General features: G+C 34.5%; 7 protein-coding genes and 1 non-coding gene across 20 annotated transcripts; 5 read left to right on the forward strand and 3 right to left on the reverse strand.

Moving 5' to 3' along the window:
• Nucleotides 1-144: 144 nt before the first annotated feature.
• LOC9325781 lies at nucleotides 145-2,061 on the forward strand. Its single transcript, XM_021015190.1, has 3 exons — nucleotides 145-367; nucleotides 816-937; nucleotides 1,436-2,061. The coding sequence occupies exons 2-3, from the start codon at nucleotides 821-823 to the stop codon at nucleotides 1,886-1,888; spliced, it is 570 nt and encodes a 189-aa protein (XP_020870849.1). The 5' UTR covers nucleotides 145-367; nucleotides 816-820; the 3' UTR covers nucleotides 1,889-2,061.
• Nucleotides 2,062-3,131: 1,070 nt separating this feature from the next.
• Nucleotides 3,132-7,843, forward strand: LOC9325782 (protein BONZAI 3). 2 transcript variants are annotated; one of them, XM_021011993.1, is made up of 17 exons: nucleotides 3,132-3,223; nucleotides 3,426-3,622; nucleotides 4,323-4,370; nucleotides 4,551-4,699; nucleotides 4,784-4,832; nucleotides 4,937-4,993; nucleotides 5,126-5,305; nucleotides 5,400-5,534; nucleotides 5,611-5,672; nucleotides 5,750-5,840; nucleotides 5,925-6,039; nucleotides 6,123-6,199; nucleotides 6,444-6,581; nucleotides 6,774-6,938; nucleotides 7,055-7,168; nucleotides 7,258-7,354; nucleotides 7,484-7,843. In XM_021011993.1, the coding sequence occupies exons 2-17, from the start codon at nucleotides 3,458-3,460 to the stop codon at nucleotides 7,588-7,590; spliced, it is 1,749 nt and encodes a 582-aa protein (XP_020867652.1). In that variant the 5' UTR covers nucleotides 3,132-3,223; nucleotides 3,426-3,457; the 3' UTR covers nucleotides 7,591-7,843. The 2 variants fall into 2 exon arrangements, with proteins under 2 accessions (XP_020867652.1, XP_002889718.1); XM_002889672.2 differs by lacking the exon at nucleotides 3,132-3,223 and having other exon boundaries at nucleotides 3,255-3,622.
• A 150-nt stretch (nucleotides 7,844-7,993) lies between these two features.
• Nucleotides 7,994-8,066, reverse strand: TRNAA-UGC. Its single transcript has one exon. It is a non-coding gene; the product is annotated as a tRNA-Ala (tRNA).
• A 350-nt stretch (nucleotides 8,067-8,416) lies between these two features.
• LOC9325783 (probable histone H2AXa) lies at nucleotides 8,417-9,456 on the reverse strand. The gene is made up of 2 exons (XM_002892429.2): nucleotides 8,912-9,456; nucleotides 8,417-8,819 (listed from the first exon to the last, which is right to left on the reverse strand). The coding sequence occupies exons 1-2, from the start codon at nucleotides 9,116-9,118 to the stop codon at nucleotides 8,598-8,600; spliced, it is 429 nt and encodes a 142-aa protein (XP_002892475.1). The 5' UTR covers nucleotides 9,119-9,456; the 3' UTR covers nucleotides 8,417-8,597.
• Nucleotides 9,457-9,741: 285 nt separating this feature from the next.
• On the forward strand, nucleotides 9,742-15,251 carry LOC9328538 (sugar transporter ERD6-like 1). Of its 3 annotated transcripts, XM_021011995.1 has the most exons (18): nucleotides 9,742-10,382; nucleotides 10,839-10,901; nucleotides 10,995-11,084; nucleotides 11,191-11,250; nucleotides 11,349-11,414; nucleotides 11,544-11,609; nucleotides 11,704-11,779; nucleotides 11,891-11,955; nucleotides 12,058-12,150; nucleotides 12,276-12,356; nucleotides 12,632-12,716; nucleotides 13,041-13,084; nucleotides 13,177-13,239; nucleotides 13,421-13,480; nucleotides 13,569-13,622; nucleotides 13,728-13,787; nucleotides 14,485-14,599; nucleotides 14,960-15,251. In XM_021011995.1, exons 1-18 carry the CDS (start codon nucleotides 10,248-10,250, stop codon nucleotides 15,079-15,081), a joined length of 1,398 nt encoding a protein of 465 aa, XP_020867654.1. In that variant the 5' UTR covers nucleotides 9,742-10,247; the 3' UTR covers nucleotides 15,082-15,251. The 3 variants fall into 3 exon arrangements, with proteins under 3 accessions (XP_020867654.1, XP_020867656.1, XP_020867655.1); XM_021011997.1 differs by lacking the exons at nucleotides 11,704-11,779; nucleotides 11,891-11,955 and having other exon boundaries at nucleotides 10,028-10,382; XM_021011996.1 differs by lacking the exons at nucleotides 12,632-12,716; nucleotides 13,041-13,084 and having other exon boundaries at nucleotides 10,039-10,382.
• LOC110224797 (B3 domain-containing protein At1g08985) lies at nucleotides 13,794-14,471 on the reverse strand. The gene has a single exon (XM_021012004.1). The coding sequence runs from the start codon at nucleotides 14,268-14,270 to the stop codon at nucleotides 13,965-13,967; it is 306 nt and encodes a 101-aa protein (XP_020867663.1). The 5' UTR covers nucleotides 14,271-14,471; the 3' UTR covers nucleotides 13,794-13,964.
• Nucleotides 15,252-15,394: 143 nt separating the features above from the next.
• LOC9325784 (sugar transporter ERD6-like 2) lies at nucleotides 15,395-19,847 on the forward strand. 7 transcript variants are annotated; one of them, XM_021011998.1, is made up of 18 exons: nucleotides 15,395-15,676; nucleotides 15,811-15,873; nucleotides 16,452-16,541; nucleotides 16,661-16,720; nucleotides 16,845-16,910; nucleotides 17,023-17,088; nucleotides 17,181-17,256; nucleotides 17,356-17,420; nucleotides 17,526-17,618; nucleotides 17,725-17,805; nucleotides 17,890-17,974; nucleotides 18,073-18,116; nucleotides 18,476-18,538; nucleotides 18,625-18,684; nucleotides 18,770-18,823; nucleotides 19,163-19,222; nucleotides 19,316-19,430; nucleotides 19,546-19,783. In XM_021011998.1, the coding sequence occupies exons 1-18, from the start codon at nucleotides 15,554-15,556 to the stop codon at nucleotides 19,665-19,667; spliced, it is 1,386 nt and encodes a 461-aa protein (XP_020867657.1). In that variant the 5' UTR covers nucleotides 15,395-15,553; the 3' UTR covers nucleotides 19,668-19,783. The 7 variants fall into 7 exon arrangements, 6 of the variants coding, with proteins under 6 accessions (XP_020867657.1, XP_020867658.1, XP_020867661.1 ...); XR_002329291.1 differs by lacking the exon at nucleotides 19,546-19,783 and having other exon boundaries at nucleotides 18,625-18,637; nucleotides 18,751-18,823; nucleotides 19,316-19,353; XM_021011999.1 differs by lacking the exon at nucleotides 18,476-18,538.
• A 686-nt stretch (nucleotides 19,848-20,533) lies between these two features.
• Nucleotides 20,534-26,304, forward strand: LOC9325785 (E4 SUMO-protein ligase PIAL1). Of its 4 annotated transcripts, none has more exons than XM_021011988.1 (17): nucleotides 20,534-20,761; nucleotides 20,926-20,988; nucleotides 21,104-21,176; nucleotides 21,284-21,352; nucleotides 21,494-21,559; nucleotides 21,639-21,721; nucleotides 21,914-21,965; nucleotides 22,044-22,115; nucleotides 22,396-22,463; nucleotides 22,554-22,602; nucleotides 22,695-22,779; nucleotides 22,867-22,968; nucleotides 23,084-23,135; nucleotides 23,233-23,284; nucleotides 23,987-24,103; nucleotides 24,185-24,844; nucleotides 25,194-26,304. In XM_021011988.1, exons 1-17 carry the CDS (start codon nucleotides 20,739-20,741, stop codon nucleotides 26,088-26,090), a joined length of 2,583 nt encoding a protein of 860 aa, XP_020867647.1. In that variant the 5' UTR covers nucleotides 20,534-20,738; the 3' UTR covers nucleotides 26,091-26,304. The 4 variants fall into 4 exon arrangements, with proteins under 4 accessions (XP_020867647.1, XP_020867648.1, XP_020867649.1 ...); XM_021011989.1 differs by having other exon boundaries at nucleotides 22,044-22,112; XM_021011990.1 differs by lacking the exons at nucleotides 20,534-20,761; nucleotides 20,926-20,988; nucleotides 21,104-21,176; ... (1 more) ...; nucleotides 21,494-21,559; nucleotides 21,639-21,721 and having other exon boundaries at nucleotides 22,048-22,115.
• The last annotated feature ends 604 nt before the right edge of the window (nucleotides 26,305-26,908 follow it).

Genomic DNA, 26,908 nt, shown 5'->3' on the forward strand with positions numbered 1-26,908 from the left:
TTTTGTCACAAAATTTACATTTGTAGTTTAGAACCCATTCGTGTATTTTAAAACTTCGGGTTCGGATTCGGACCGGACCTACTTTTGTGGGTAGAAAAATGAAAAACAGTAACTTTTCGAGGACCGAGGACCAAAATTTACATTTGTAGGGTTTTAGAAAATGTTCTTCATTGTTTGGAGCTCCTCCGAAGAACGCTATCAAGTTTCAACCTTGGCAGCCATGGCGAAGCACCTAACCTAATTCGTTAACTGAGTCTTAATTTTAGTTTCTTCTATCTCCGTGGGTGGCTCAGTGGGTGGGTTTTCAGAACCTGATTTTCAGATTCCTTTGAGTATCTCCTCTGCAATATCAACCATCGATTTCCAGGTGGGTTAGTGTAGTTTTATTCCAAATTGAGCTTCCAGCTGCATTCGAATTGAAGACGAGCCAATATTTCCTATAAAAGAAGTTAATTTTGTTATGATCGCATCGTGGGTTTGAGTTTCGAAATTCGATGTTGGCAATTAGAAATTATAAATTCTTGGCACCAAGCTTTTTAGCTACTCTGTATCTTTTTGATTGTTATTGAGAGAAGTCAAGTTGTTTGCCTTCTCTATTGCTTATTCCAAATGGTTTCGTTTTCTGGGCAATAATAAGAACTCTTCGATATGTTGGGATGAAGTAATGGAATGACACTAAAAGAAAGCATACTTTTGTGACAAAGCTACTATCCTTATTCCATGTATAATTTCGTTTTAACAGTTAGATAGATCATAGAATGTCTTCATGAGCTCTATTTTTCCTAATGACTGAATTTTACTGTATGTGGGTTCAGATATTATGTTGAAGCAAGTGGTTACCAAGTATTCCATAGGTAAAGCGGCGATTTATGGAAGTAACAGAGAAAAGCTTAGACCTTTCCTGTGCCAAACCAGTTGTCGGTTCCACAATGCACGGGTACTCCCTTTCGTTACTTTACCAAATAGTTTGATTTTTAGTTGAATTAGTAGATGAAGTGTATTTTTTTAATCAGGTCTTGTGACTCCTGTTAGATTGAAATCTCATAGCTAGATCTGCTTGGAAACCGACGTTAAACCACTCTCTTTAGCTTTAGTGCTGTTTGTTAGAAAGAGGTTTGATGATTGTATAAGCAGAACCCAAATTAGTTAACCGCTGAGTTATATAAATTGTAGCTCATTAAAGTAATTGGCTGGATTGTTCTACCTCTCAATGGTCTGTTGGTCTTTGCTAATGCCATCACTTTTAGTCTGTCCATTTAGTTGAGTCAATATGCTATAACTACATGGAATGTATTAGATTTATTAAGTCTACTTTGTAATCATTAAGTTTCAGCTCCGTTCTAAGTATTGAGTCTTTCGTTGAAGGCTTGAAGCTACTATTTCTTGGTCTTTTGTATCTGTTTCTAATTTGACCTGGCTTTGCCACTCTTGACAGACTGTTTTTGCACCAAGAAGCTTCTTTGGTGTAGAAGACTACGTGGATGATGACACAAGCCGGCCTTACACATACCAAAAAGAGAAAAAGTCGAAGAATCCAGACAAGCATGTGTCATTCAAGCAACGAACAGTCGCATACATGGAGCCGTTCACTCTAGATGTCTTCATCTCAAAGCGCTTTGTTTCGGCATCTCTCACTCACCGTGTCACGTGTAGGCAAGTTGCTGTTGCGGGAACAAACTCTAAAGACGTAAAAGCTGTTCTGAGGTCAAGATGTGATATCCCGGCATGTATGTCCATAGGGAGGATCTTGTCCGAGCGTGCAAAAGAAGCTGATGTTTACACGGCTTCTTATACGCCAAGGGACCAAGAGAAGTTTGAAGGGAAGATCAGAGCTGTTGTCCAGTCCCTTATTGATAACGGAATTGATGTTAAAATTTATCTCGATTAGAAACCAAATGTTTATTGTGTCTGTGCTGGAAATTAGGGTTTGATTTTGATTTTCCTATCAAACCTTATGGATTCAACCAGAAACAAACTAAATCCCAACAATCTTGGAAAAAAACAGAACATGTGACAAAGTCTATTTTGAAACTGGAATCCCAAGCGAGTCACTGCTCATTACTCATGTTATGTAAATTTCAATTACTTTTCAAATCTCTTTTAGGCTTGACATTTGGTGTAGGTTTTTTAGACTTCCTTTGAATTTTTCGGGAATTCATTGCATCATCAACTCTGAGAAAATGTCGCCTGCCTCTAGTTGAATTAGTCTCTTATATAATAGTTTTATGTTGGCGGCAAAATAGTGACATGTAAAAAAGGTGCAAGATAGGAAAACAAGTAGGAAAAAAAGCGTAGAGCTACATTTTTGATTTTTCACAAGTGTATGAGAGCCGGACTTAAGGGCATTATTATGATGCATTGCAATGGGGCCCCTATTTTAGAAGGGTTCTACATAATTTGTTTTCTTGTATATATGTATATTAGTTATTGTTTATAGATCCTAAAATGTTATGTGTGTCTAAAAAATTTATAATTATTATATACAATTGAATAATAAAAAAGAAATAGTAAGTTATTTTTTCTTTACAAACCATTAGATTTCTTTCATCGAATAAGAGAAAACTTTTTTATTTTAAGAAATTCTAAAACAATTAAGAGTTTTGCTTAAACTAATTCTTTTTTACTCTACTTTTTTTATTTTATAAAAAATTTGATATTATTTTTTATTTAATTCGTATGGAGCCCCCGATTTCTTTGGTCCGGCTCTGAGTGTATGACCATCCAATGTAGAAGAAACAAGACTCTCGTTTTCATAGTAAATACAAAGAATAAACAAAACTAGATATATTTTGCCCAAAAAAAAAAAACCTAGACAGAAAAAATAATTATGAAATCATATAAATTTTTATATCAAATTAAAAACCCAATAATGTAAACCTTAACTAATCCTTAATACTTAAGATTCAAACAATATCTAGTCTAATTAAAAAATTGGAATTAATTAGCTTATTTATATAATTAAGATTTTTAATTATTCGTAACACAAACAAGATTTTGCGGGGAAAAAGAAAAATTTATGAGAGAATAGAAGCGGAGGAGGAAGGAACATTCGGAGAAACGAGAGAACTTGAATAAGGTTGAATTGAAAGTAGAAAGTGTATTTTTCCTAATAAAAGTGTTAAAAAGTGATCAAAAGACGTTTCCTTAAAAATCGAAAACGAAACGCGTTTTGAAATCCAAACACAAACAGGATTCAACAAAAACCTTTTCTATTTCTTGGAAGGTCGAACCAACCAATTTCCTGAAAATTCTTCTTTGCTTTTCTTTGTATTAAAAAAGAAAACTTGTCTTTTTTTACGCGTATATCTATCTGTTCAATATAATATATAGAGAGCTAGAAAAGTTGCAGAATCCTGTGTTAATCATATAATCTGCATTGTGAAATCTTCTAGGGTTTGATCTGACTCGAAATTTGGGATTTTTAGGGTTTTAATCTATAGAAAGAGAGAGAGAGACAATGGGAGGTTGTTTATCTGGAGATGTGCAAGGAGGCAAACAAGCCATTGGAGGGGTCCATCAGAGACCCACTTCCTCATCCATCGCCAACAATGCGGCGCACAACGACGCTGTCGATTTTTTCTTCAGATCTCGTGGTCAATATCCTCTCTTTTCTCAAATCGAGGTACCAAAAGTTAGGGCTTTTTATGCTCGTATATATGTGTTCACACTTGGATAAGTCAACCAAGTTAACAAATTGTGAATTGAATATTTGCTAAAGTGAATAAACATTAACCTAGATCCTCGATTTCTGGTTGGAATCATCGTGCTTTTAGGGATCATCTTTGTTCTTCTTTCTTATCCATAGTGGATAAGGTATTATTTTGTACTTTTCTAAGGAGCTCACTCATTGACCTGTGTTCAGTCTTTGTCCATGTTTTTCTCTCTCTCTCTTTTGCGTGCGTGGGGTTAGTTTATTGAGTTGAATCGTCTTATATGTGGGGTATAAAGTGTGTGTATAAATATATATATAGTATATCTTTAGCGTATTGTTTTGTTTCTGAGAAAGTAGGCCAGGTTATGCCATGAAAACTATAATTTAAGGTAAGTTGCTACGAAACATAACACAAGAATACTATACTATTAGTCTGCAACTTCCTTCAGTGCAACCATTCAATATTTGCACTATTCATAATAAAAGAAAGATGAACTTCTCCTTCACATTTGTTTTTGGTGACTTAAGGATGGCTTAAAGTTTTCGCTTTCTTTTGCTTATTGCTTATGGTTTTACACTATTTCTTTTGCATTTTCATGGAATACCTTAAATTTTTTGTCACAGGTTTACCTTTAAGTGGTGTTTAACATTATGAATTTGTGTTTTGCAGTTAACTTTGTCGGCTTTAAACTTGTTGGACTGTGACATAACATCTAAGGTATGCACATACAATTTATTAATCGATAATCCAGAATATTCATTCTTTCCACATGTACGCTATAATTGAATCCTGTCTACTACTACTAGTTTAAACTTATTGGATTTGGTCGTATGAGATTCAAAGCCATTTTTACTATAAAGTTACATGTGAAGTTGATGAATTTTCGATTTCTTGTAGAGTGATCCGGTGGCTGTCATGTATTTGAGGAAAAAGGATGGGAGACTTGAGGAAATTGGCCGTACTGAAGTCATACTTAACAGCTTGAATCCAAAGTGGATTGAGAAGATAACAGTCTCTTTTCAGTTTGAAGCTGTCCAGACATTAGTGTATGCCACTCTCAACAAATTTTTTCTGATGAATTGCACATGTTGAACTCATGTTTAAACTTGTATGACTCTTTTTCTTTTCAGTTTCCACATCTATGATGTCGATACAAGATATCACAATGTGCCAGTGAAGGTAATATTTTCATTGATAGTAAAATCCGGTGGATAAGATGTTTGCATTTTGATTATAATTGTTACACCTTAAAAATGGTTTCAAGATACTGTATAACTCTACAGACATTAAAGCTGAAGGACCAGGATTTCTTGGGAGAAGCCACATGTGTTCTGTCCGAGGTAAATTTATTCAATAATCAGACACTGCTACTCGTGATGGCTTCATTGTTGCTTGGCCATTAATTTCTGTTACTGCTCTTTGTGTACGACATATCTTATAACTTCCATTTACATTCCTCTTTCAATCACCAGATTATGACAAGACCTAACCGGACAGTGACATTAACTCTTACTGGCAACGTTAGAGCTGGTGTGAATAGAAATTTGGGAACACTCTCTGTCCAAGCTGAAGAAACAGTTGCTTCTAAAACTGTCGCTGAGATTAATTTTCGCTGTGTCAATTTGGATAACAAGGACTTGTTCTCTAAGAGTGTACGTACAAACTTATGCATTCTTGTCCTTCTAGGTAACAATATTAAGATTTCTTGCAGAAGTTTTAACTTATTATCTTATTATCTCTTTCTAGGATCCTTTCTTAAGAATTTCAAGAATTGTTGAGACAAGTGCTGCAGTCCCAATTTGTCGGACTGAGGTAGTGGACAACAACCTCAATCCCATGTGGAGGCCTGTGTGCTTGACTATGCAGCAATTTGGAAGCAAAGTAAGCTAGTTTTTTTACTGTAATTCAATGTATTTGAAGTAATCATTATGTTAAATTGCTTGTTTTGCTTATGCAGGACACCCCATTGGTTATCGAGTGCTTTGATTTCAATACTAGTGGGAATCATGAGCTTATTGGGTAACATACCTTAAACCTTCTACCGGGTCTCACCATATTTTGATGTTTGTTACTGACAATCGTACTGAACCTTGCAGAAAGACAGAGAAATCTGTAGCAGAATTGGAGAGACTCTGTCTCCAGAAAGAGGCTGCAAACTTTGTCTATCCATCTCTTAGGGGCAACAAGGTGCCTACTCTTACCACTTGATTGAAATCTTAATACAGTTATTTGCATCTGTTTTTCGTTAAGATTTTTTTTGGGATTTTGTAGGTTCTGAAAGGCCAGCTCATCGTGGATCGTTATATGGAGAAAGTCCAGTACAGTTTTCTTGATTACATATCCAGTGGCTTTGAACTTAATTTCATGGTTGCAGTTGACTTCACTGGTGATTCACCTTCTTCTACTTTTATAAATCTTATTTTGTTACTTAGAAACCTTGAGTTTTATGATTGATGGTCTGTCTTCCAGCTTCAAATGGTGATCCCCGAACTCCAAGTTCTTTGCACTACATTGATCCATCAGGCAGATTAAACTCATATCAGCAGGTACTATTGTTACACCTTCAATTCTTTTGTATGGAACCAGTTTTTTGTTTGCGATTTGTATCATCAATACCAATACATTTCTTGGACTAGAAGTTCATGATTAGTTCTCTCGTAAATGGCTAATGAAATAACATAGATTTGGCTGAGTATAAGACAATCGTCTCATTGCTACTTCTTTCAGTGTGGTCATTCTCCCTTGATCTATCGTATGTACAAACATAATTTGGCTTCTATTATTTTCCAGGCTATTATGGAAGTAGGAGAGGTCATCCAGTTTTATGATTCTGATAAGCGGTTTCCTGCCTGGGGTTTTGGAGGAAGAACATCGGATGGTTCTGTGTCCCATGCTTTCAACTTGAATGGAGCTTCATATGGCGACGAGGTAACTTACGAGACAGAAATATTGTTCTCCCTTATTTATTGGATCTAATATTGTGTTCATACTGGTGTATATTATTACAACTAGATTATAAGGAACTTTTGTATCTTTTATTATTTCAGAACCATGAAACATTGCATTCTCAAAATTACATGTTAAATGTCACATAGCTTCATATTCACTTTTCGTTTTTAGGTTGTTGGAGTTGAAGGAATCATGGCAGCTTATGCGAGTGCTCTTCGCAATGTTGCTCTAGCAGGACCAACTCTATTCAGCCATGTGGTCGACAAGGCTGCTCATACTGCTTCTCAGTCACTCTCACAAAACAGTCCCAAGTACTTTGTTCTGCTCATCATTACGGTAAGAGACTGAAAACTCAGATACGTAATGTGCATCTGTTACTAGTGAATCTATAGCTTCTTTTTTTTGTCAAGAATCTATAGCTTCAATGTCAAGAAATTTGGATGTGTGAACAGGATGGAGTCCTTACGGACATGGCGGGTACAGTAGACGCATTGGTGAGAGCTTCTGATCTCCCGTTGTCAGTTCTCATCATCGGTGTGGGAAACACAGACTTCAAACAAATGGAGGTACAAGTTTTGTTTTGTCAAGTTAGTTTTTATCTCTGTCTCTTTGCAATAAGTAAACTTGCAGTGACTTAACTGTGTAAATCTTTCAGATGCTTGATGCTGATAATGGTCGCCGGTTAGAGAGTTCAACTGGTCGGATAGCTACACGGGACATCGTTCAGTTCGTTCCTATGAAAGACATCCATAGTGAGTTTTAAATTTCTTCATCTACAAATTTTCTGTACATCATATAAAAAGGCATGCTTACATAGGATAGTGTCAAGTGTTTAGATGCGTTTAGGATGGTTGTAAATGTTGAATTTGGTGTGGGTGCAGGTGGACAAGTGTCGGTGGTCCAGGCACTTCTAGAAGAACTTCCCGGCCAGTTTCTGAGCTATGTCCGGTCCAGAAAGATTAATCCGGTCGGAGCTCCAGCGATTTGAAGTTCACCAGCATAGCCTAGTCTCTTTTTAGATTCTCTGTCTTTTTTTTGCATAGATTCATTTTATGGTCACCTTACCATCATGTTCTCAATTTACTTGGGTTGGAAAAAACAAATTAAGGTTGGTTAGAAAGAAAGAGAAAACATATCAGAATTTGGTAAATGTATATATATAAGCTTATTTGCATCACAATAGTTTTTTTTTTGCATATATGGCATGCGAGAACATGAAATAAACCACTGACGAATCAAAATAAAACTGCCTAGGTACGTACGTTGATGAGATCTGAAAATATTAAGTTATTGCTGTATTGAGCTTTGTATTAAGCAAGGGAAAAAAAAAACATACGATTTATCTCTCAGATTCTCAATTGACGCATGATCTTTTAAAAAACAGAGAGAGTTGGAGATGCGGGGGATCGAACCCCGTGCCTCTCGCATGCAAAGCGAGCGCTCTACCAATTGAGCTACATCCCCAACTTGATAATTGTTCTAAATTTACTCCAATAATCTATAACAGTTTTCAAAGACACAATTCATAAGTATATATAACAAGAACTGCAGATGAGGGTAATTAAGTAAGTTAATTCAGGTGAGACCAACAGATGAGGGTTATTTACTAAGTTAACTCAGGATTACCATGACTTGGGTCCAAACCAAATGAGTTTTACTTCTAGAGTGAAATTAGCAAATGAGACTAATGAAATTGATACATAGTAAAAGCAATGGTTAGGTTCATCAAAGGTTACATGTATTTGCAAAAGAGTTTCAAATATGCCTTGCTTGTGTTCGAACCAAACAGACTGCAAATGTGTCTGGGTTTGATATATTGTTTAATACCAGTACCATTGATACTTGATCAGTTCCGAAAAATTATATCATTCAGTAATTAAACATACTTAGGCAATAGCCAAGCTTTTAAGCAAATCTGATCCCCTAAAAAAACACCAACAGGGTCTATTTTACAAGTTCGGAATCCAAACAACAGAAACAGAACAAAGAAGAAACTCAGAACTCCTGAGAAGCAGATCCAATATCTCCTTTGTTCTTGCCAACCTTGGAAGGCAAAAGATTCTGATGAATATTTGGCAAAACACCTCCATTCGCAATCGTCACACTTCCCAGAAGTTTACTCAGCTCTTCGTCGTTCCTCACTGCAAGCTGAATGTGTCTTGGTACTATACGTGTCTTCTTGTTATCCCTTGCTGCGTTTCCCGCAAGCTCCAACACCTAGACCAAACCAAATCAAAATCGAATCAGTACAAGATCCAATTCAGATGTGACCAAATCGAAATCGAAAAGCCAATTTGATGATAAATTACCTCAGCTGCGAGGTATTCGAGAACAGCGGAGAGATAGACGGGAGCTCCGGCACCGACACGCTCGGCGTATTTACCGGCTTTGAGGAATCTGGCGATTCTTCCGACAGGGAATTGAAGACCGGCTTTGGACGAACGAGAGACGGATTTGGTGGCCTTTGGCTTTCCTCTGCCACCTTTGGTTGTTCCGCTTCCTGCTCCAGTACTCATCGTTCTCTTCGAAACTAGAACGACTTGAAGAGACTTTAGCAGAATTCGAAGAGAAATGAAGTGTTGGTGTGCTGGGAATTGAGAATATGAGTGGCTTTAGGGTTTTGCTGTTCTCTATATATATAGGCTGAAAATTTTAATTCTGATTGGTTACACTTTAGGTCACGCGGATTGCCAGCGTGGCAATCATCTAGCCTTTCAATTATTATGTGATCTATGGTTCGTACATCTCTTCTTCTTTTTTTGAAATAATGTACCAAAAAGAAAGTGATTTTAATGGAAAAAGTCCTCCACTATTGATTATTATATAATTTTAGACCCTGAATTTTTATCTGTTAGTTAAAAATCCCCCGTCGAAAAAAAACTCTTAAACAGATTCGTTAAACAAATGTTACTAACAATTAAACTCAAAATTATTTTAGCGCTTCTAAAATTATTACTACATCAATACATTTATTGCGGATTGGTCTTCCCAAAGTATTGATGGATATTAGCTGTAGAAATTAGAATCATGAAAAGTCACTTTTATATTTTATAGTTTTAACTGGATAATTATTAAGTTAGCATAAACTACAAACACTAATGAGTGGCTAATTAATCACACAGATTAACAAGTTGTTATGGATAGTTGGGTATTTAATTGCAAAAAATTCAGAGCAAATCGTTTCGTGTCTCGCTCATCTCCTCCTTATAGCAGCTGTTGGATTCATGAAGCCTCTTCCTCGAACTCAACTTTAAGATTTTTGGGTCAAGATTCAAGTCTCCTCCGGTGCTCTGTCTTAAAAAGGCATGTTATGATAGAATATAAATTACCTATATATAGTATAAATCTGTGTGTGCATAACTGCATATCTTAGATTTACCTATATATATGATCAAGCAACAAGATTAAATCAATAAAATATATATAGCCGACATAAAAGATATCAATATCTACTTACTATATATATATATAGAATAGTATTATTGAGTCAAAAAGATCTATAACAACAGTTGTTCACATGGGACACGACCAATGAGTCAATGCCAATTGCCAAATAAAAGCTTGAAGAGTGAAGACTATTAAAGAAGAGAGAAACAGGAAAAAAAGATACTAGTAAAAAGAAAGAAAAAAAAAAAAAAAAGGGAGATGGAATCTGGAAGTATCAAAACACCTCTGGTGAATAATGATCAAGAAGAAGCAAGAACCTCTTCTTCCATCACTTCTGGTCTTCTTCTCAGTACCTCCGTCGCTGTCACTGGATCCTTCGTTTATGGCTGCGCTGTGAGATTTCATCACCTCTCTTTTGCTTTTCTTTCATTTTATTTTTCCGGTGATTTTGGATTTCACCAATCATCATCTTAATTAACATGCCTCAGATTGGACTTTTTTCTGATAAAACCTCGATAGCTTTTTTCGTCTCAAAATTGTTATTTGATTATATGTGATTTTGAGTGATATCTACTTATATACTCTTTCCGTTTCAAAATATAAGGCGCTTTGAAGAAATTTTTTTGTTTCACAATATAAGTCGTTTTCAAGTTTCTATGCAAATTATATATTACTTTAATATTTTATGATTATTTTTATTATACAGTCTTTTTTATGATTGGTTGAACTTTTAAAAAGTAGATTTTTTTAATCGGTGTGTTTTTAGCTAAAACGCTTTATATTTTGAAACGGATAGAGTATCATTTTATTATTGTGGCCTAATTTTGACATCAATATCATAATTGGAAGATGTCATATTCGTCGCCTGCTCAATCCAAAATCATGGAAGAACTGGGACTTTCCGTGGCAGATGTAAGTCATCCATGTGTGTGAGCAAATCAATAACATTTTTTTTGACGTCAGCATCCATTATCATTTATTAATCTATTTTTTTCTTTTGGCCAGTATTCGTTTTTCACATCGGTAATGACATTGGGAGGAATGATAACAGCCGCGCTTAGTGGAAAAATCGCTGCAATTATTGGTCGTCGACAGGTAATTAAATTTTGTTTGTTAATTTATGTTGGATCACTTTTGTTTTTTTCTTTTCTTAAGATGACGTAATAAACACGTTTTGATTTGTTCATCTCTTTGATCTCAGACAATGTGGATCTCGGATGTTTTCTGCATCTTTGGTTGGCTAGCTGTAGCCTTTGCACATGTTTGTTTCTCCACTTCTCCATCTTGTAAATTTACTTTTGACACATGTTTATATTTTCTTATAAAGTTAACATTTGATTTGTTGTGATTATTGTCAAGGATAAAATGCTGCTAAATATTGGACGAGGTTTCTTGGGGTTTGGGGTTGGTCTCATAAGTTATGTGGTAATTAACTTTATCATCTGTTTTTTAAAACAATTTTTTTAGTTATTTATAAGTGTAGTGTTGATATATATATTAATATGTCATTTTACACCTTATATTTTGTTTGATCGATTGGTCAAAATTACACAGGTACCTGTGTATATAGCAGAAATTACACCTAAAGCATTTCGTGGAGGATTTTCTTTTTCCAATCAAGTAAGGAGTAAAACAATCCAATGATATCTAATAGCTTATAAATTCAGAATATCAATATTTAGTTATTATTGTTATCTTGCATTTGAACTTGCAGCTTCTACAAAGTTTTGGAATTTCGCTCATGTTCTTCACCGGAAACTTTTTTCATTGGAGAACATTAGCTCTTTTAAGTAACTATATTTTTCTCTTAATGAACTAAATCTCAAATCATAATAAATTTCTAATATGTATACTTAAATCACATTATTTAACTTATTCTTGAATTTTCAATCTATGATTAGGTGCAATCCCATGTGGTATCCAAATGATATGTTTATTTTTTATTCCTGAATCACCTAGATGGCTGGTAATTCATGCGCTAGAAGTTTTTTTTTTTTTAATATTAACTTTCAATGTATGTTGGTAATATTATTTATAACTATGGTCTTCATATTAATGTTCACCTTAGGCTATGTATGGTAGAGAACGAGAACTTGAAATTACTTTGAAGAGACTAAGAGGAGAAAATGGTGATATTCTCGAAGAAGCAGCTGAAATCAGAGTAATTATTTATTTTTTGTTCCGGAAATATTACTAATTTGGCTAACATATACGTATTTTGGTTTGCACAAAAAAAAAAAAAACGTATTTTGGTTAACTTTTAATTCGATCTAAAATGTGAAACAGGAAACGGTGGAAACCTCTAGAAGAGAATCTCGAAGTGGACTAAGAGATTTGTTCAATATTAAAAACGCACATCCGTTGATCGTAAGTCTCATCAAATACCTATCATTTTATCTATAGAAATAATTTAAAAGAGATTTTGATTGAGTTCTTATCTAGTTTTGTGACCTATTGATGATCAACTTAAAAAACGGATAGACAACTTTATGCGTATATGGATATATGCCTATAAGTAGAATGAAATACTCCTAACGGGAAAAAAAAAAAAGGAATGTAGTATACATTTAACTTGTTCAGTGAAATAAATAAAGATTAATTTGTTTTTTTTTCTGTTTATTAATTTCGTTGAAAACTATTAGATTGGATTGGTCCTAATGCTCTTGCAACAATTTTGTGGGAGTTCCGCGATAAGTGCTTATGCTGCTCGTATTTTCGACACAGCCGGTAAACCATAATAAAGAAAAATTCAATGGCAGGTCCATAGCTTGTTTAATATTGTACTCCATCCGTTTCATAATATAAGTCGTTGTAAGTAAAAGCACGCCGATTAAGAAGATTTACTTTTTAAAAGTTTAATCAATCATAAAAAAAATTGCATAATATAAATAATCATAAAATATTAAAATAATAATATAATTTGCATTGAAACTCGAAAACGACTTATATTGTGAAACAAAAAAACTTTATCTAAAACGCCTTATATTATAAAACGGAGGAAATATCAAATTTCACCTCACGATTTTCAAATATATTGTCTTGGGTATTTAGGTTTCCCAAGCGACATAGGAACATCCATCCTTGCAGTTATTTTGGTAAATCTAAACATTGTCTTTTAAGTAATTAACATTTTTTTATCGTAAAACATATATTTCACATATTCACAACAACTTATTCTTGTTTTTAGGTACCGCAATCTATAATTGTCATGTTCGCCGTCGACCGATGTGGACGCCGACCACTTCTGATGGTAATCATTTCATTATCTTCGATATAAGTATAATTTTCGTAATTGATTTCCTTGGATAAAAGATATTATTTAAGGTTTGAAATTGCATAGCTGTTCTATCTTTTTTTTTTTAATCTAATGTTAAATTATATTCAAAAATAAACGTTTAGGTTTACTCTTCTTAACTATTTTAATCATGCAGAGCTCTTCTATCGGTCTGTGCATATGTTCATTTTTTATTGGCCTTTCATACTATCTTCAGGTTTACTCTTCTTAACTATTTTAATCTTTATAACTTTCATTTGATTTTTAGTTTTTATAGACTAAATATTATTTATCCCCACGAGCAGAAGCATGGTGATTTTCAGGAGTTTTGTTCCCCTATGTTAATCGTCGGTTTAGTGGTACGTAAATGCCAATCTTTATTTTCTGTCAATTACTTCTTTTGGTTTAAGTCATACTTTGTTGAAAGAAACCACAACACTAATCAACCAAGTCATATATACCAGGGTTATGTCTTATCCTTTGGCATTGGTTTAGGTGGACTACCATGGGTTATAATGTCTGAGGTATTTGTTTATTTTCTTTTAAACTATAAATATCGCTCTGTGCAACCTGATATTACCATTTGAACCTTAATTAAAAATGTTAGCATCTATCTATATGAATAATTTTTAACAAATAAAATTCATAAGCTAAAATAGAATAACTAACAAAAGAATGATATAAAAAGATATGAAAACTCATTACATAGTAAAAATGAATTTAGTATCTTTCCAATATAATTTGATAATATCGCCTGTTTGAAGACCTCTTGCATATCTGATATTTGTCCATCCAGTTCCGATATGATAACCAACACCGTGTTTTTTTAAATTTACCCAATAAGATTTGTTATGATCCTGAATTTCCACTTGTATACCATTTCGAGGTAATGTAATTCCTGTAGTTCTAAGTATATTTTCCATTTTTGCTTTGGGTAAAAACAAACAACCTCTACGAGAAAGATCACAGTCTTTTAGTGTTTTTTCTATCATCATTTTAGGATCCATTTTATTAAAGTTTTAACTACCTTAGAAATATAACTAAAAATGCTTTAACAAAGTAAATATTTTAAGGAGTCTGAAGACTAGAACTCAGCACATCTATTTATATATAGTTATTAACCAAAATAATTTTCCTTATTTTCTATGTTTATCTTTATAGTATTTAATTATGCTAAAAAAGCTCTCTAAAATTTCATAATTTATTCATTATATATGGCAGGTGTTTCCGGTGAATGTGAAAATTACCGCCGGTAGCCTTGTAACAGTATCTAACTGGTTTTTCAGTTGGATAATCATTTTCAGTTTTAATTTCATGATGCAATGGAGTGCTTTCGGTAAAATTCCATCCATTAATTAGTGTCTTCATAATATTACAAATCTGAGACAAATTTGCTTTACTATTATTTTCGATAGTATTTGATAATCGTTGCAATAAAAAGAAGAGAAAACAAAGAAATAACTAAATAACACATAAAATTCTTATTTGTTTTATTTTTCTAAGTTTCTAGGTTTGTGTATAATCAAAATTAGTGGGTATATATGTCTTTTAAATAATTAAAAATACAAAAACGGGAAGATTAAAGAATTTTATGTTAGGAATGTCCCCTCAAATTAATATTTTCATTATATACTTACTTTAGATATGGAATTTGAAAAGTGACTATATAGTTATTTTGGTTTATTGGAATTTTCAGGAACATATTTCATATTTGCTGGAGTTTCTCTGATGTCATTCGTATTTGTATGGACTTTGGTGCCTGAGACGAAAGGCCGAACACTCGAAGATATCCAACAATCACTAGGCCAACTTTCATAAATCTAAAGTTGATTGTTTTTTTTTTTTTTTTGTCAAACTTATTGTTCAAGGCCACAATGCCAGTGCCAGATATTGTTTTATTGATGTTTACATATATAAGTCATGTATCTCCGATTTTGGAGTTCCGAATTTTTTTACTTTTAATATATTTTTGTCAATATATTTGGTTGACAGAAAAAATATCAAACTTTGTGGTATTATTCGTTACAAAAGTTATTTAACAATATTTTAAACCATATAATATTTGATTATGTATGTTTGTTAAACAAAATTCACGCACCACTTAAAACTTGGTTACTCATCGGATCTGGCAAGTTGCAACTCGAAGTCTAATTGCCATTTACAAAATAACTCAATGAGCCGATTAATTAAAGATAAAATGATTAATCACATGTGACAACGACCAATGAGGCATGGCCAATAAAAGCATAAATAGACTATTCAAAGTTAGGATAAGGAGCAAAGAAAGAAGATGGAATCTGAAAGTTTTGAATCTCCTCTGCTGAATAAGCAAGAAGAAGCATCCTCCTTCACTTCTGGTCTTATTCTCAGCACATCCGTCGTTGTCGCTGGATCATTCTCTTATGGCTGCGCCGTGAGATTTTTCATCATCTCTCTCTCTCTCTTTCTTTTTTCTTTCAATTTATTTTTCACTGATTTTGGATTATTACAGGTTTAGAATCCTAATTTTTTTGTGCATAATTTTGATAATTATACTATACTTTGTAGATGTCATATTCGTCGCCTGCTCAATCAAAAATTATGGAAGAACTGGGACTTTCTGTGGCAGATGCCTTGTTTGAAAAATCGCTAGGCGCTAGTCGGGCGCTCGGCATGGGCCTAGCGATTAATCGGAAAATCGGATTAAAATCGGGGATTAATCGGGGATTAGTTTTAGGGTTATTTTAATATTTTTAAAATATATTAATCCAATATTGTAAAAATTTATGATTTTTATTACAAATTTATGATTTTTATTAAAATTTGAACACAAGTTATTGTAAAACATCACAAACTCTCCATTCAAATGATTGAATAACAAAAATAAAAAGTTTTTTTATACTTGCAATCTAAAAAATAATCGGGGTATATAAGATTAGGCGGAAAATAATCGGATTAGGCGGAGAATAATCGGGTTACTGATTTTTTAGGGGATTAGTCATTAATCGAAGCGGATAGGGTGGGCCTAGCGATTAAGCGGGGAGTAATCGGGGCTAGGCGGGGATTTTTAGAACAGGGGGCAGATGTAAGTCCACCTTACCTGTGCTCATATCAATATCGGTTTTTGTTTTGTTTTAGTGAATCTCAAACCGGTTCAATAAACCAGACCAGCAAACTCGGTTTGAATGGTCTAATTCTATTTTGGCCAGTTTTCGTTTTTCACTTCGGTAATGACATTAGGAGGAATGATTACGGCCGCGTTTAGCGGGAAAATATCTGCTCTCGTTGGTCGTCGACAGGTAATTATTGTTGGACCGGTTCCGGTTTATCTTTTGATTTTATTGGATCTTCTAAGATGAAGTTATTCTTTTTTTTTTTTTAATGTGTTTTCTGATTTGCTGGTCTATTGATATCTCAGACAATGTGGATCTCAGATGTTTGCTGCATCTTTGGTTGGCTCGCTGTAGCATATGCACATGTTTGTTTCTCCAAATCTCCCTTTTTAAAACTTCAAAGATATGTATTTACTCAAAAAATTTAATAATTCTTTGCAAAGTTTTGTTTTAAGCAGTTAACATGTTGCTTATTGTGATTATTTGAAGGATATTCTACTGCTTAATATTGGACGACTCTTCTTGGGGTTCGGGGTCGGTCTCATTAGTTATGTGGTAACTAAATTTATCGCCCCTTGTTATTTAAACAAAATTTCTAGTTTTTTATTAGCTTGTTAGTGTCGTTTATACCATTTTTATTTATGGATCTACTGGTCAAAATAACCAGGTTCCTGTGTATATAGCAGAAATTACACCCAAAACATTTCGCGGAGGATTTTCTTATTCCAATCAGGTAAACTAAAAATAAAAACTATATCAAAATAACTTATAAATACGAAAACAAAATATTTAGTGATTATTGTTATCTTTGGTTTGAATGTGCAGCTTCTACAATGTCTTGGGATTTCACTCATGTTCTTCATTGGAATTTTTTTCCATTGGCGAACATTAGCTCTTTTAAGTAACTATATATATTTGTCTCATCTAAACTATCTAAAATGTAATATTTATACTTGATCATATTGTCCAAACTAATTGTTGATTTCAAATCTACGACTAGGTGCAATCCCAAGTGCTTCCCAAGTGATATGTTTATTTTTTATTCCTGAATCTCCTAGATGGCTGGTATGTCTAACACTTTCAGTTGTTTTACTATTATTTTTAAATGTATTTATTGGTACGTAACGTAATACTATAAGCACAATTTACGTAGCAATGTTCCTTTTATAGGCGATGTATGGTCGAGATCAAGAACTTGAAGTTACTTTGAAGAGATTAAGGGGAGAAAATAGTGGTATTCTTGAGGAAGCAGCTGAAATCAGAGTAATGAATTAATTGATTTTTTTTTCAGTTACATTTTTACATACATAGTAATTAACACCCTTTGACAAAAAAAAAAAGTAATTAACACCAAAAATATATGAAACAGGAAACAGTGGAAATATCCAGAAAAGAGTCTCGAAGTGGAATAAGAGACTTGTTCCATATAGGAAACGCACATTCGTTAATCGTAAGTCTCCTCTAATACCAATCATCTTTTATATAAATTAAATAAATGTTTTCTTGGTTTATTAATTTGGTTGAAAATGATTAGATTGGCTTGGGATTAATGCTTTTGCAACAATTTTGTGGGAGTGCGGCGATAAGTGCTTATGCTGCTCGTATTTTCGACAAAGCAGGTTAACCAAAACAAATATGAAGAGCAGGTCACAACTGGTTTGATATTTGTAGTCAATACCATCTCACGATTTTTAACTTCATTGTTTGGTGTGACTAGGTTTTCCAAGCGACGTAGGAACAACCATCCTCGCAGTTATTCTGGTACATTGTTCTCTTTTGCTACTCTTTATCATCTACTCCCTCCGTATTTGAATAAATGTCGTTCTAGCCTTTTTTCTGTGTTTTTAATTAGTTGTCATTTTAACAACTTTTGCATAAAATTTCCTAAATTACCCCCAATTAATTGATCATAATTAATCAGTCTAAATTACCAAAACTACAGATACCAAAAATATAATTGTAAATAATCGTTTCTCATAAGGTTAGTTTTGTAATTCTGTGCCCTTTCTTAATTCACCCAAAAACAGTTGAAACGACATTTTTTCAAATACAGAGGGAGTATTTATCTTTGAATATTTCATCTTTTTAATTTCAGTTACAACTTCTTTTTTTTTGTAAAGATACCGCAATCTATAGTTGTCATGTTAACTGTCGACCGTTGGGGACGCCGACCACTTCTTATGGTTACAATTTCACTATAACATTTCGTTGCTGATTTCCTAGGATAACAAATTATTTTCCAAATTTGATTATTATTTTTATTTTGCAGATTTCTTCTATCGGTATGTGCATATGCTCATTTTTAATTGGCCTTTCTTACTATCTTCAGGTTTAGCCTACTTAACTACTTAATCTAACTAAATTGCTTTGTTTAATTTTTTTATAAAAATATTAGTTTTTTCCTCCATGAGCAGAAGCATGGTGAATTTCAGAAGTTATGTTCCGTTATGTTAATCGTCGGTTTAGTGGTACGTAAATGCCAAAACTTACTTTCCAGTCAATTAACCAATGGACCAACCGGTTTATAATAACCGCTATATATTGCTTGATGAAACCACGACACTAAGACCATGGGCAGTGGAGAAAGTGTGAAAGTGGGTGTAAACTTTTTTTTATTATTATAATTTAAAGAGAGATAGAAAAGAGAGAGAAAAAGAAAGAGAGAGAGAGGGAGAGTGTGTGTTACACCCGAGTGTAAAGTTACACTCGGATGTGAAGAGAGAGACAATTTTCTTTTTTTTTATTACCTCTAACACTTTTTAGCTTGCTCCACTGCTGATGCTCTAATAAACCAAGTCATATACCAGGGTTATGTCTCATCTTTTGGCATTGGTCTAGGTGGACTACCATGGGTTATCATGTCTGAGGTATTTGTTTACTTTTCTGTTAAACTAAAAAAAAAAAAAAAAGTTAAGTTCTTTTCATATGAAATTTCATAATTGACTTGCTAAATTTGGCAGGTATTTCCGTTGAATGTGAAAATCACCGCCGGTAGCCTTGTAACGATGTCAAATTGGTTTTTTAATTGGATTATCATTTATAGTTTCAATTTCATGATACAGTGGAGCGCTTCCGGTAAGATTCTACACATCAAAATTATAAATTTTTAATCAAATATAACTGTTCAATTATTTAGTAAACATAAGAGAAAGATCATATATATAGTTATTTTTGTTTATTGAATTTTTAGGAACATATTTCATATTTTGTGGAGTTTCTTTGGTGACGATCGTATTCATATGGACATTGGTGCCCGAGACGAAAGGCCGAACACTCGAAGAGATTCAAGCATCATTAGTCCGACTTTCGTAATTCTAAGTATGTATTGTACATATGTTATAAATTATAAGTCTCTTAAATGGCTATGATTTGATCTAGAAATATTAAAATGTGGTAATTTAATAATTGAAACTGTGATTTGTGAGCTCTAATCTTGATTAGAGTGACACATAGGAAACGTTAAAGTAAGGAGAATAGACCGTCGCAGGCTAATGTAGAGATTAACGTTATAGTTTTGCAAAAGTTACGATCCCTGTTCTAAAAATCTCCGCTTAGACCTGATTACTCTCCGCTTAATCGCTAGGCCCACCATATCTGCCTCGATTAATGACTAATCTCTTAAAGAAATCAGTCACCCGATTACTCTCTGCCTAATCCGATTACTTTCCGCCTAATCCGATTATTCCCCACCTAATCCGATTATTCCCCGCCTAATCTTACATACCCCGATTATTTTTAGATTGCTAGTATAAAAAAAACTTTTTATTTTTGTTATTCAATCATTTGAATTGGGAGTTTGTAATGTTTTACAATAATTTATGTTCAAATTTTAATAAAAATCATAAATTTGTAATAAAAATCATAAAATTTGTCTCAAAAATACATTTTTATGTGTTTACTGCAATTTTGAAAATAATATTAGATTAATATGTTTTAAAAATATTAAAATAACCCTAAAACTAATCTCCGATTAATTCCCGATTTTAATCCGATTTTCCGATTAATCGCTAGGTCTATGCCGAGCGCCCGACTAGCGTCTAGCGATTTTTCAAACAAGGGTTATGATTAATAGTAGCACTTAAATTGTCCAATCACAAAGCCTACAACAAAAAACACGAATGGAGAAAAAAGACTCTTTTTTTTTTTTTTTTTTGGTCAAAGGAAGAAAAAGACTTAATGAATAAAACTAGACTAGAACTAGAAGGGAATTTAGTAATAACTATGAGAAGTTTAAGGACTGCTTTGTAAAATAAAAAAAACATTGAGGAGTAAACTGCTAACTATAAAATGACGCAAGCTACTCGCTAGTCGTGGTGTCGGCTTAGTTAGACTTATTTATATCCTGGAAACTTCCCGGAGAAGGAGAAGAACTTTCAAGTTTCAATGGTGATTCCGGCGACTTCTAGGTATTTTGTCTTCACTCATTTGTATAATTATCAATTAGTCTCTATCATTTGACTTTTGATTTTCTTGTTTAGTTTTAAGTGTATCAGTTAATTGTTTAATACTTAGTAAAAGTTTCTACATAAAAAATGGGTTTAACTAACATTCTTCTTGTAATTACGTCTAGGTTTGGGTTTCGAGCTGGATTCGACACCAAGGAGTTTCAAGCTTTCTGCATCTCTCTCGCTAAGTAAAATCTCACTTTACGTTTCCGTTGAATTCATCTTTGTTTTAACCTAAAAAATCTTCATTTCTGGGTGTTTCGAGCTTCACTGAGAAATCTTCTCCTGATTTGGTGAATGCAGTGAAATCGATGCGGCTATTGGGAAAAATGAAGTTCCAGTGAATATTCAAGAGCTGGCTTTAATCCTCAATCATGTGTGTTTAATTTTTGTCTTGTAAAACTTTCCTATTTTCAAGGTGCTTCTTCCGTTTGGGTTTAGTATATAGTCTTAGTGCTGTTGTTTATGTGTTATATGGTGCAGGTGTGCCGACGTAAATGTGATGATTATCAAACGAGCGCGGTGGTAATGGCGCTGATGATCTCAGCCAAGGTAAAATAAAAGATAGAGTTAGAATTAGTAGCTTTAGCTCAAGTCATTTTGGCTGAGTTTTTGCTGATTTGAATATTGGTTCTTGTATAGGTTACTTAGTTGAGGTGTATATGTAATACTGTATTTGTGTTTCTCTCACAGAGTGCTTGTCAGCTTGGATGGTTCCCGCAGAGAGAGACTCACCAACTGTTGGCTATCATAGACTTGGTATGTTTCGTTCCAGCCGAATGTCTCATTAGAGAATAATCTGGATTCTGTGAATAATGATGTTTTTATTCTTGTTCAGATGTGGAATAGTTTCAGCTGTCCTGAAACTGTCACCCCTAGTCTAAATAGCCCCGTCAGTCTAATATCGCAGGTCATAGAGAGGTAGGCTTCGATTTTATTATGATATTTTAGCTAATAAGGATTGAGTAATTGAAAGTATTTGGCAGCTTCTTATATGTGTTCATTCTTTTATTTCAAATTAGCAAGGTTACTAGTCTGCTACTGTAAAGAAAACTTGGTCACTAAAATCAAAACGTTGGTTTGTTTGAATCTCCTTCTTTTCTGTCTATATAGGTTCTATCCATGTGTGAAGCTGGGGCATATTCTTGTTTCTTTTGAGGCTAAGGTTACTTTATATATTATTCAGTTCTTAGCACCCTTTTTTTTTAATGTATGCTTTAGTTAGCTTTGTTTCTCCTGGCAGCCAGAATCAAAGATGTTGGTGAAGGACTTCCATATTTCAAAGGCGATGCCACATTCTCACAAACAGAGGGTAGTATGTATTGGAATTTGAGTATTGAATGTGTTTCTTGGTACCAGATTTTGCGTCGTCGTTTAAATTTGTTTGGTCTCTCATATAGTATTGTGCATGTTTGGCTACTCCTGCATATATGTTTTTAATGCAATTAGGTTAGAAGATGCATGAATGTACTTTCAAAGCTTACCTTTAAGCTTTGCTCGTTGTGTCACTTCAGCATTTTATAGTTTTGAATCTTTGTTTATGTACCTGGTTCCTATACTCAGTAGTTTATTATGGAATTTTGCTTGCTCTTCAGGGATTATTTGTGGTCTGGACAGAGGACATAAGCAGATCTAATTGTATTGTACATCCACAAGAAGTCAGGTGTGGTTGGATTGCTTTCCTTTTTTCAGCCGGATGTTTGTGAAGCAGTTTTTTATTTTAACCATATTGATTTACATTTGAAAATTACAGCTTTTTGTTAAATGGAAATGGCGTTGACAAGAGAGTTAACATCTCAATGGTTTGTGCATTTCATTTGTTTCTTGGATATGTTTTGGAAGTACTTACTACTTACTATGATACAAGTAATTGTTTATTGTAATTTCTTTTCAGGAGTCTGGGCCGCAGCTTCCAACTAATGTTACTGCCCTGCTCAACCCTGGGGCAAATCTTCTACAAGCAATAGGCTGTTTTCGAGGTTTATGTTCATTGAAGATATCATTTAACCATCTTTATTTCCTCTCCTCATTTTCAGTAATAATGGACAGCTACTCATTTGCTATAGGTAGTTACTTAATTGCTATTGCTTTCATGGATGTCATACCGCTGCCCGACAAACCGTTGCTGAAAGATTATGTTCATCCTGAAGTCATTGAATCAAACTCAGGTATATCTAAGAGTATTTGGTGACTAGGAGAAGAAACTATTTGTGTGATTAGTCTATGTATTCGTATAATTGTATTCCGAGAACTCATTGTTTGTCTTTCCCAATTTGTCTATAGATTGTGACATAATTGAGGGGCCATCAAGGATATCTCTCAGTTGTCCTATCAGGTATCTGGGATGTCTTCCCTATGTAGCGTTATATCTCAAGAAGTTGCTTTCACAGTTACCTCAACCTTTTAAGATTTAATCATCACAATTATAACAGCCGAACGCGTATCAAACTTCCTGTGAAGGGTCATGTCTGTAAACATCTTCAGGTGATGCATTTTCTGTTAAGCATAAGAAATTATAGGATCATCATTGTTTTCATTGCTTAAATCATTATGAAAAGAACTATTTCATTAATACGTAACATTCAAGCCTGTGGTTTACTTCGCTGTTGCCATAACCAATGTTCAAGAAAGCGCTAGGCGCTAAGCGGGCGGTGACCCAGCGCCTAGCGCCTAGAACGCCTAATCGGGGCCTAGGCGATTTTTAGGCGGTTTAGACGTTTATAACATAAAACATTATAAGTATGATATTATATATAAAAGTTATAGAAAAAATCTAGAAAAAAACTAGAAATACGAAATCATAAACAAAAATTAGATAAATCATTTATTTATATTCATACTAAATAATATATGAATATTTATAACTATTTATATATAAATAAATTTATTCAAAAATCAATAAAATACATTAAACAAGGTCTATGTAATTTTAGGCGGTCAAGGCGGTTATCTAGGCGTCGCATAAGAGCCTAGCGCCTAGTCGGGGTCTAGGCGACCGCCTAGACCGCTTTTTAGAACACTGGCCATAACATGTCTTCTCAAAGTATGATTTTTGTAAGTTAATACGATATAAATGTGTGACATCCTCGATTGAAAATTGCTAGTAAAAGGGATTGGCTTTAGCGAAATTAGAAACTATAGAAATATTTCCCTCATCTCTGTTTTATATGTTTCTTTCTGCTGTAGTGTTTTGATTTCTGGAATTATGTCAACATGAATACAAGACGACCATCATGGCGCTGCCCGCATTGCAATCAATCTGTTTGCTATACTGACATCCGTGTAGATCAAAAACTGAGAAAGGCAAGTAGCTTATTTTTGTTGCTTAGTGATACATCTTTTTACATTCTACACTAAATAAAGAATCTTCGCTAATATCCACAGATTCTAGAAGAAGTGGGACGTAATGCTGCAGATGTGGTTATCTCTGCTGATGGAACATGGACGGTTGAAACGGAAAACGATGATGACGTGGAACTTGTGCCGGAAACCACTCATGACCATGGAGATCCAAATAGTTTCATAAACTTGGGGCCTACTGTTTCGAATCTTGCCAGAGATGAGAATGAAATGGAAACATCCGGTGGCACCCAAGTCGATGAACAGAATCCTTGTTTATCTGAGATTCAGGGTCCGTCAAATAACACACATAGGCCTGCTACAGATTACACTATGCTTAACCAGTCTCCTGCTTCAATCAACACACTGCCACAAACTCTGAATGCCTTTGATGGTCAACAATTCGTGAATTTACCACAAGTAGTAAACACCCGAGATTCAGCAGCAAGACAAGCCTCACCTGTGACATTCTTACCAACCTCATCTCCACAAGATATATTAGCTACTAATGCGGCAAACTTTGGCACATCAATGCCGGCTGCTCAGTCTTCTCAGTTTCAAGGCTCACATGTTACGTCCCTTGGAAATTGTCAAGGAAGAACTTCTGATTTGATGGAGAGATGGAACCACATCCATGGACGTGGCAGAAATCAAACTCAATTGCCACCACCTGCACCTCTGTCGCAGCATCATTATGCGATGCAGGTTTGTCAACCATTACCCTACGGTTGCATTTTGTTTGTTTGCGCAAATATCTGGTTAAGCTACATTACCATGATATCTTATCGACTTATACATTCCATCTAGTGCAATCTAACATTTCGTTGCTGGTTACAACTTATAACAGAAATTATGAGCAATTCAAATGGACGGTTAACACATGTTGCGATTTTCATCTGCTTCAGATTTGCTTTAGTCTATGAAAGTTAGAACAGATACCGGATCTTAATTACCATTTGGGCCTGCGAGGATTCCGATCTCTAATCTCGCCTATCCATAAATTACTTGCTTGTTTAACCAACTCTGAAGTTTTTTCATTCTTATCTGTTTGCAGAATCAGAGCCCGTCCCCTGCACAGCAAAGACCAGTGCCATCTTATATTGTACATCCTCAAACTTTACCTGTCAACTACGGAGGGAACACCCATCAAAGACCGATGCCATCTTCCATTGCACATCCTCGAACTTTATCTGTCAACTATGGAGGGAACGCCCATCAAAGACCGATGAACGCTGACCAAAGACCGACGCCATCTTCAATTACACATCTCCAAACATTACTTAACTACAGAGGGAGCGCCCATCAAAGACCGATGCCATCTTCCATTACAAATCTCCAAACTTTACCTGTCAGTTACGGAGGGTACGCCCACCAAAGACCGATGTCATCTTCCATTACACAATCCGGAACTTCACCTGTCAACTACGGAGGGACCGCTGACCAGAGACCAATGCCATCTTCCATTACACATCCCCAAACTTTACCTGTCAGCTACGGAGGGATCGCTGACCAAAGACACATGCCAAGACCGATGCCATCTTCCATTACATATCTCCAAAGTTCACCAGTTAACTATGGAGGGTCCACAGACCAAATACTGAATCCTGGTGGTGCAATGGGACAGTTCTCATCACGAGACTTCATAAATTTGACTCCTGCTAACACTGAGAATTGGCACCCACAAAGCCGGATGCGTGGCAGCCTAGCACCTGGTACGAATTATGACCATATGATCATTCGACCTACCCGTCCGGTTCTACCACTAGCTCAAACACTTCCTGCGCCTCTTCCTACAGCTTATAATGGAGCAGATGAAATTCAAGCATTTTTGGTGGACCCAAGCTATCCCGTTAGTAATAACGAAACGCAAGTGGGGACTAGTTCAATGCCCGTGGCAGAGGGTCTTGGGTATTCAGGGTCGTTTTGGTCAATGCCTCCTGAGACATGGTGATATATGATGGTTTAGAGATTGTAGCACACGGTCACTAACAAAATCAGTCAGTAGTAAGAGTATATAACTAAGGCCTTTCTTTTTTGGCACTAACAGCTTTAGGCTTCCGGTACATATATGGGACAAGTTCTTGATGTAGCGTATTCCTGAGATTTACTTCATGTGAAACATTATAGGGTACCTATTTACTATAACAATTTCGCTTTCTTCTGCACCGAGAAACTTTTTAGCTCACACAACCAGTTTACATCACTAGTGGGAGTAGTGGCTTTTGTTCATTGATATGAATTTGGTTTCAGCGGAAGAATGAGAAATTTGTTGACTTTCACGAAATAACAGAACTATTTAAAGAGGGCATAAACCAAACAGCAACCACAATATCTTTGGGAAAGTGTCAATCCACAGGAAATAACGAATCAAAGTGATTCCAGTTAAGTTAGTATTCAATTTAGGTTTTGCGAATAAAAAAAAAAATCCCATGGATTTCTTCAACAACTCAGAAGCTCATGAGTTTGAAAACCACCACCGTTGTTAAAAGAGTTCTTTAATACACTACATTAGTTATGCTTCATTGTCTACAATGCCATTTATCATTTTTTTTGATATGTGTGTCAGTCGAACACATGTACTTCAAATATATCGAATCGTCAGTACCATAGTTATTAGAATTGATCAGCCAAACTAAAATCCTAAGTCCTAACCTGACTTAAAATAAATTGATCCAATTGGTAGGTACGCTGTTCATCATACTAATTTAAAACGTGTGAAGTCGTGAACTATTGAAATAAAAATAATAAACTCATTATTTATTCTTTTTA

Source organism: Arabidopsis lyrata (genome assembly GCF_000004255.2).
Source record: "Arabidopsis lyrata subsp. lyrata unplaced genomic scaffold ARALYscaffold_1, whole genome shotgun sequence".
Taxonomy (NCBI): Eukaryota; Viridiplantae; Streptophyta; class Magnoliopsida; order Brassicales; family Brassicaceae; genus Arabidopsis; species Arabidopsis lyrata.

Excerpts from the sequence above, each read along its gene's own strand:
- LOC9325781 (XM_021015190.1), top strand. The coding sequence starts at position 821 with ATGTTGAAGCAAGTGGTTACCAAGTATTCCATAGGTAAAGCGGCGATT. Across the intron at positions 938-1,435 it reads GTCGGTTCCACAATGCACGG|ACTGTTTTTGCACCAAGAAG; the intron begins GTACTCCCTTTC and ends CACTCTTGACAG.
- LOC9325782 (XM_021011993.1), top strand. The coding sequence starts at position 3,458 with ATGGGAGGTTGTTTATCTGGAGATGTGCAAGGAGGCAAACAAGCCATT. Across the intron at positions 4,833-4,936 it reads ATCACAATGTGCCAGTGAAG|ACATTAAAGCTGAAGGACCA; the intron begins GTAATATTTTCA and ends ATAACTCTACAG. Across the intron at positions 5,673-5,749 it reads GGGAATCATGAGCTTATTGG|AAAGACAGAGAAATCTGTAG; the intron begins GTAACATACCTT and ends TGAACCTTGCAG.
- LOC9325783 (XM_002892429.2), bottom strand. The coding sequence starts at position 9,118 with ATGAGTACTGGAGCAGGAAGCGGAACAACCAAAGGTGGCAGAGGAAAG. Across the intron at positions 8,820-8,911 it reads TCGAATACCTCGCAGCTGAG|GTGTTGGAGCTTGCGGGAAA; the intron begins GTAATTTATCAT and ends GGTTTGGTCTAG.
- LOC9328538 (XM_021011995.1), top strand. The coding sequence starts at position 10,248 with ATGGAATCTGGAAGTATCAAAACACCTCTGGTGAATAATGATCAAGAA. Across the intron at positions 11,610-11,703 it reads GATTTTCTTTTTCCAATCAA|CTTCTACAAAGTTTTGGAAT; the intron begins GTAAGGAGTAAA and ends TTGAACTTGCAG. Across the intron at positions 14,600-14,959 it reads GATGCAATGGAGTGCTTTCG|GAACATATTTCATATTTGCT; the intron begins GTAAAATTCCAT and ends TGGAATTTTCAG.
- LOC110224797 (XM_021012004.1), bottom strand. The coding sequence starts at position 14,270 with ATGGATCCTAAAATGATGATAGAAAAAACACTAAAAGACTGTGATCTT.
- LOC9325784 (XM_021011998.1), top strand. The coding sequence starts at position 15,554 with ATGGAATCTGAAAGTTTTGAATCTCCTCTGCTGAATAAGCAAGAAGAA. Across the intron at positions 16,542-16,660 it reads CTCTCGTTGGTCGTCGACAG|ACAATGTGGATCTCAGATGT; the intron begins GTAATTATTGTT and ends TTGATATCTCAG. Across the intron at positions 19,431-19,545 it reads GATACAGTGGAGCGCTTCCG|GAACATATTTCATATTTTGT; the intron begins GTAAGATTCTAC and ends TTGAATTTTTAG.
- LOC9325785 (XM_021011988.1), top strand. The coding sequence starts at position 20,739 with ATGGTGATTCCGGCGACTTCTAG. Across the intron at positions 22,116-22,395 it reads ATTCTCACAAACAGAGGGTA|GGATTATTTGTGGTCTGGAC; the intron begins GTATGTATTGGA and ends CTTGCTCTTCAG. Across the intron at positions 22,464-22,553 it reads GTACATCCACAAGAAGTCAG|CTTTTTGTTAAATGGAAATG; the intron begins GTGTGGTTGGAT and ends TGAAAATTACAG.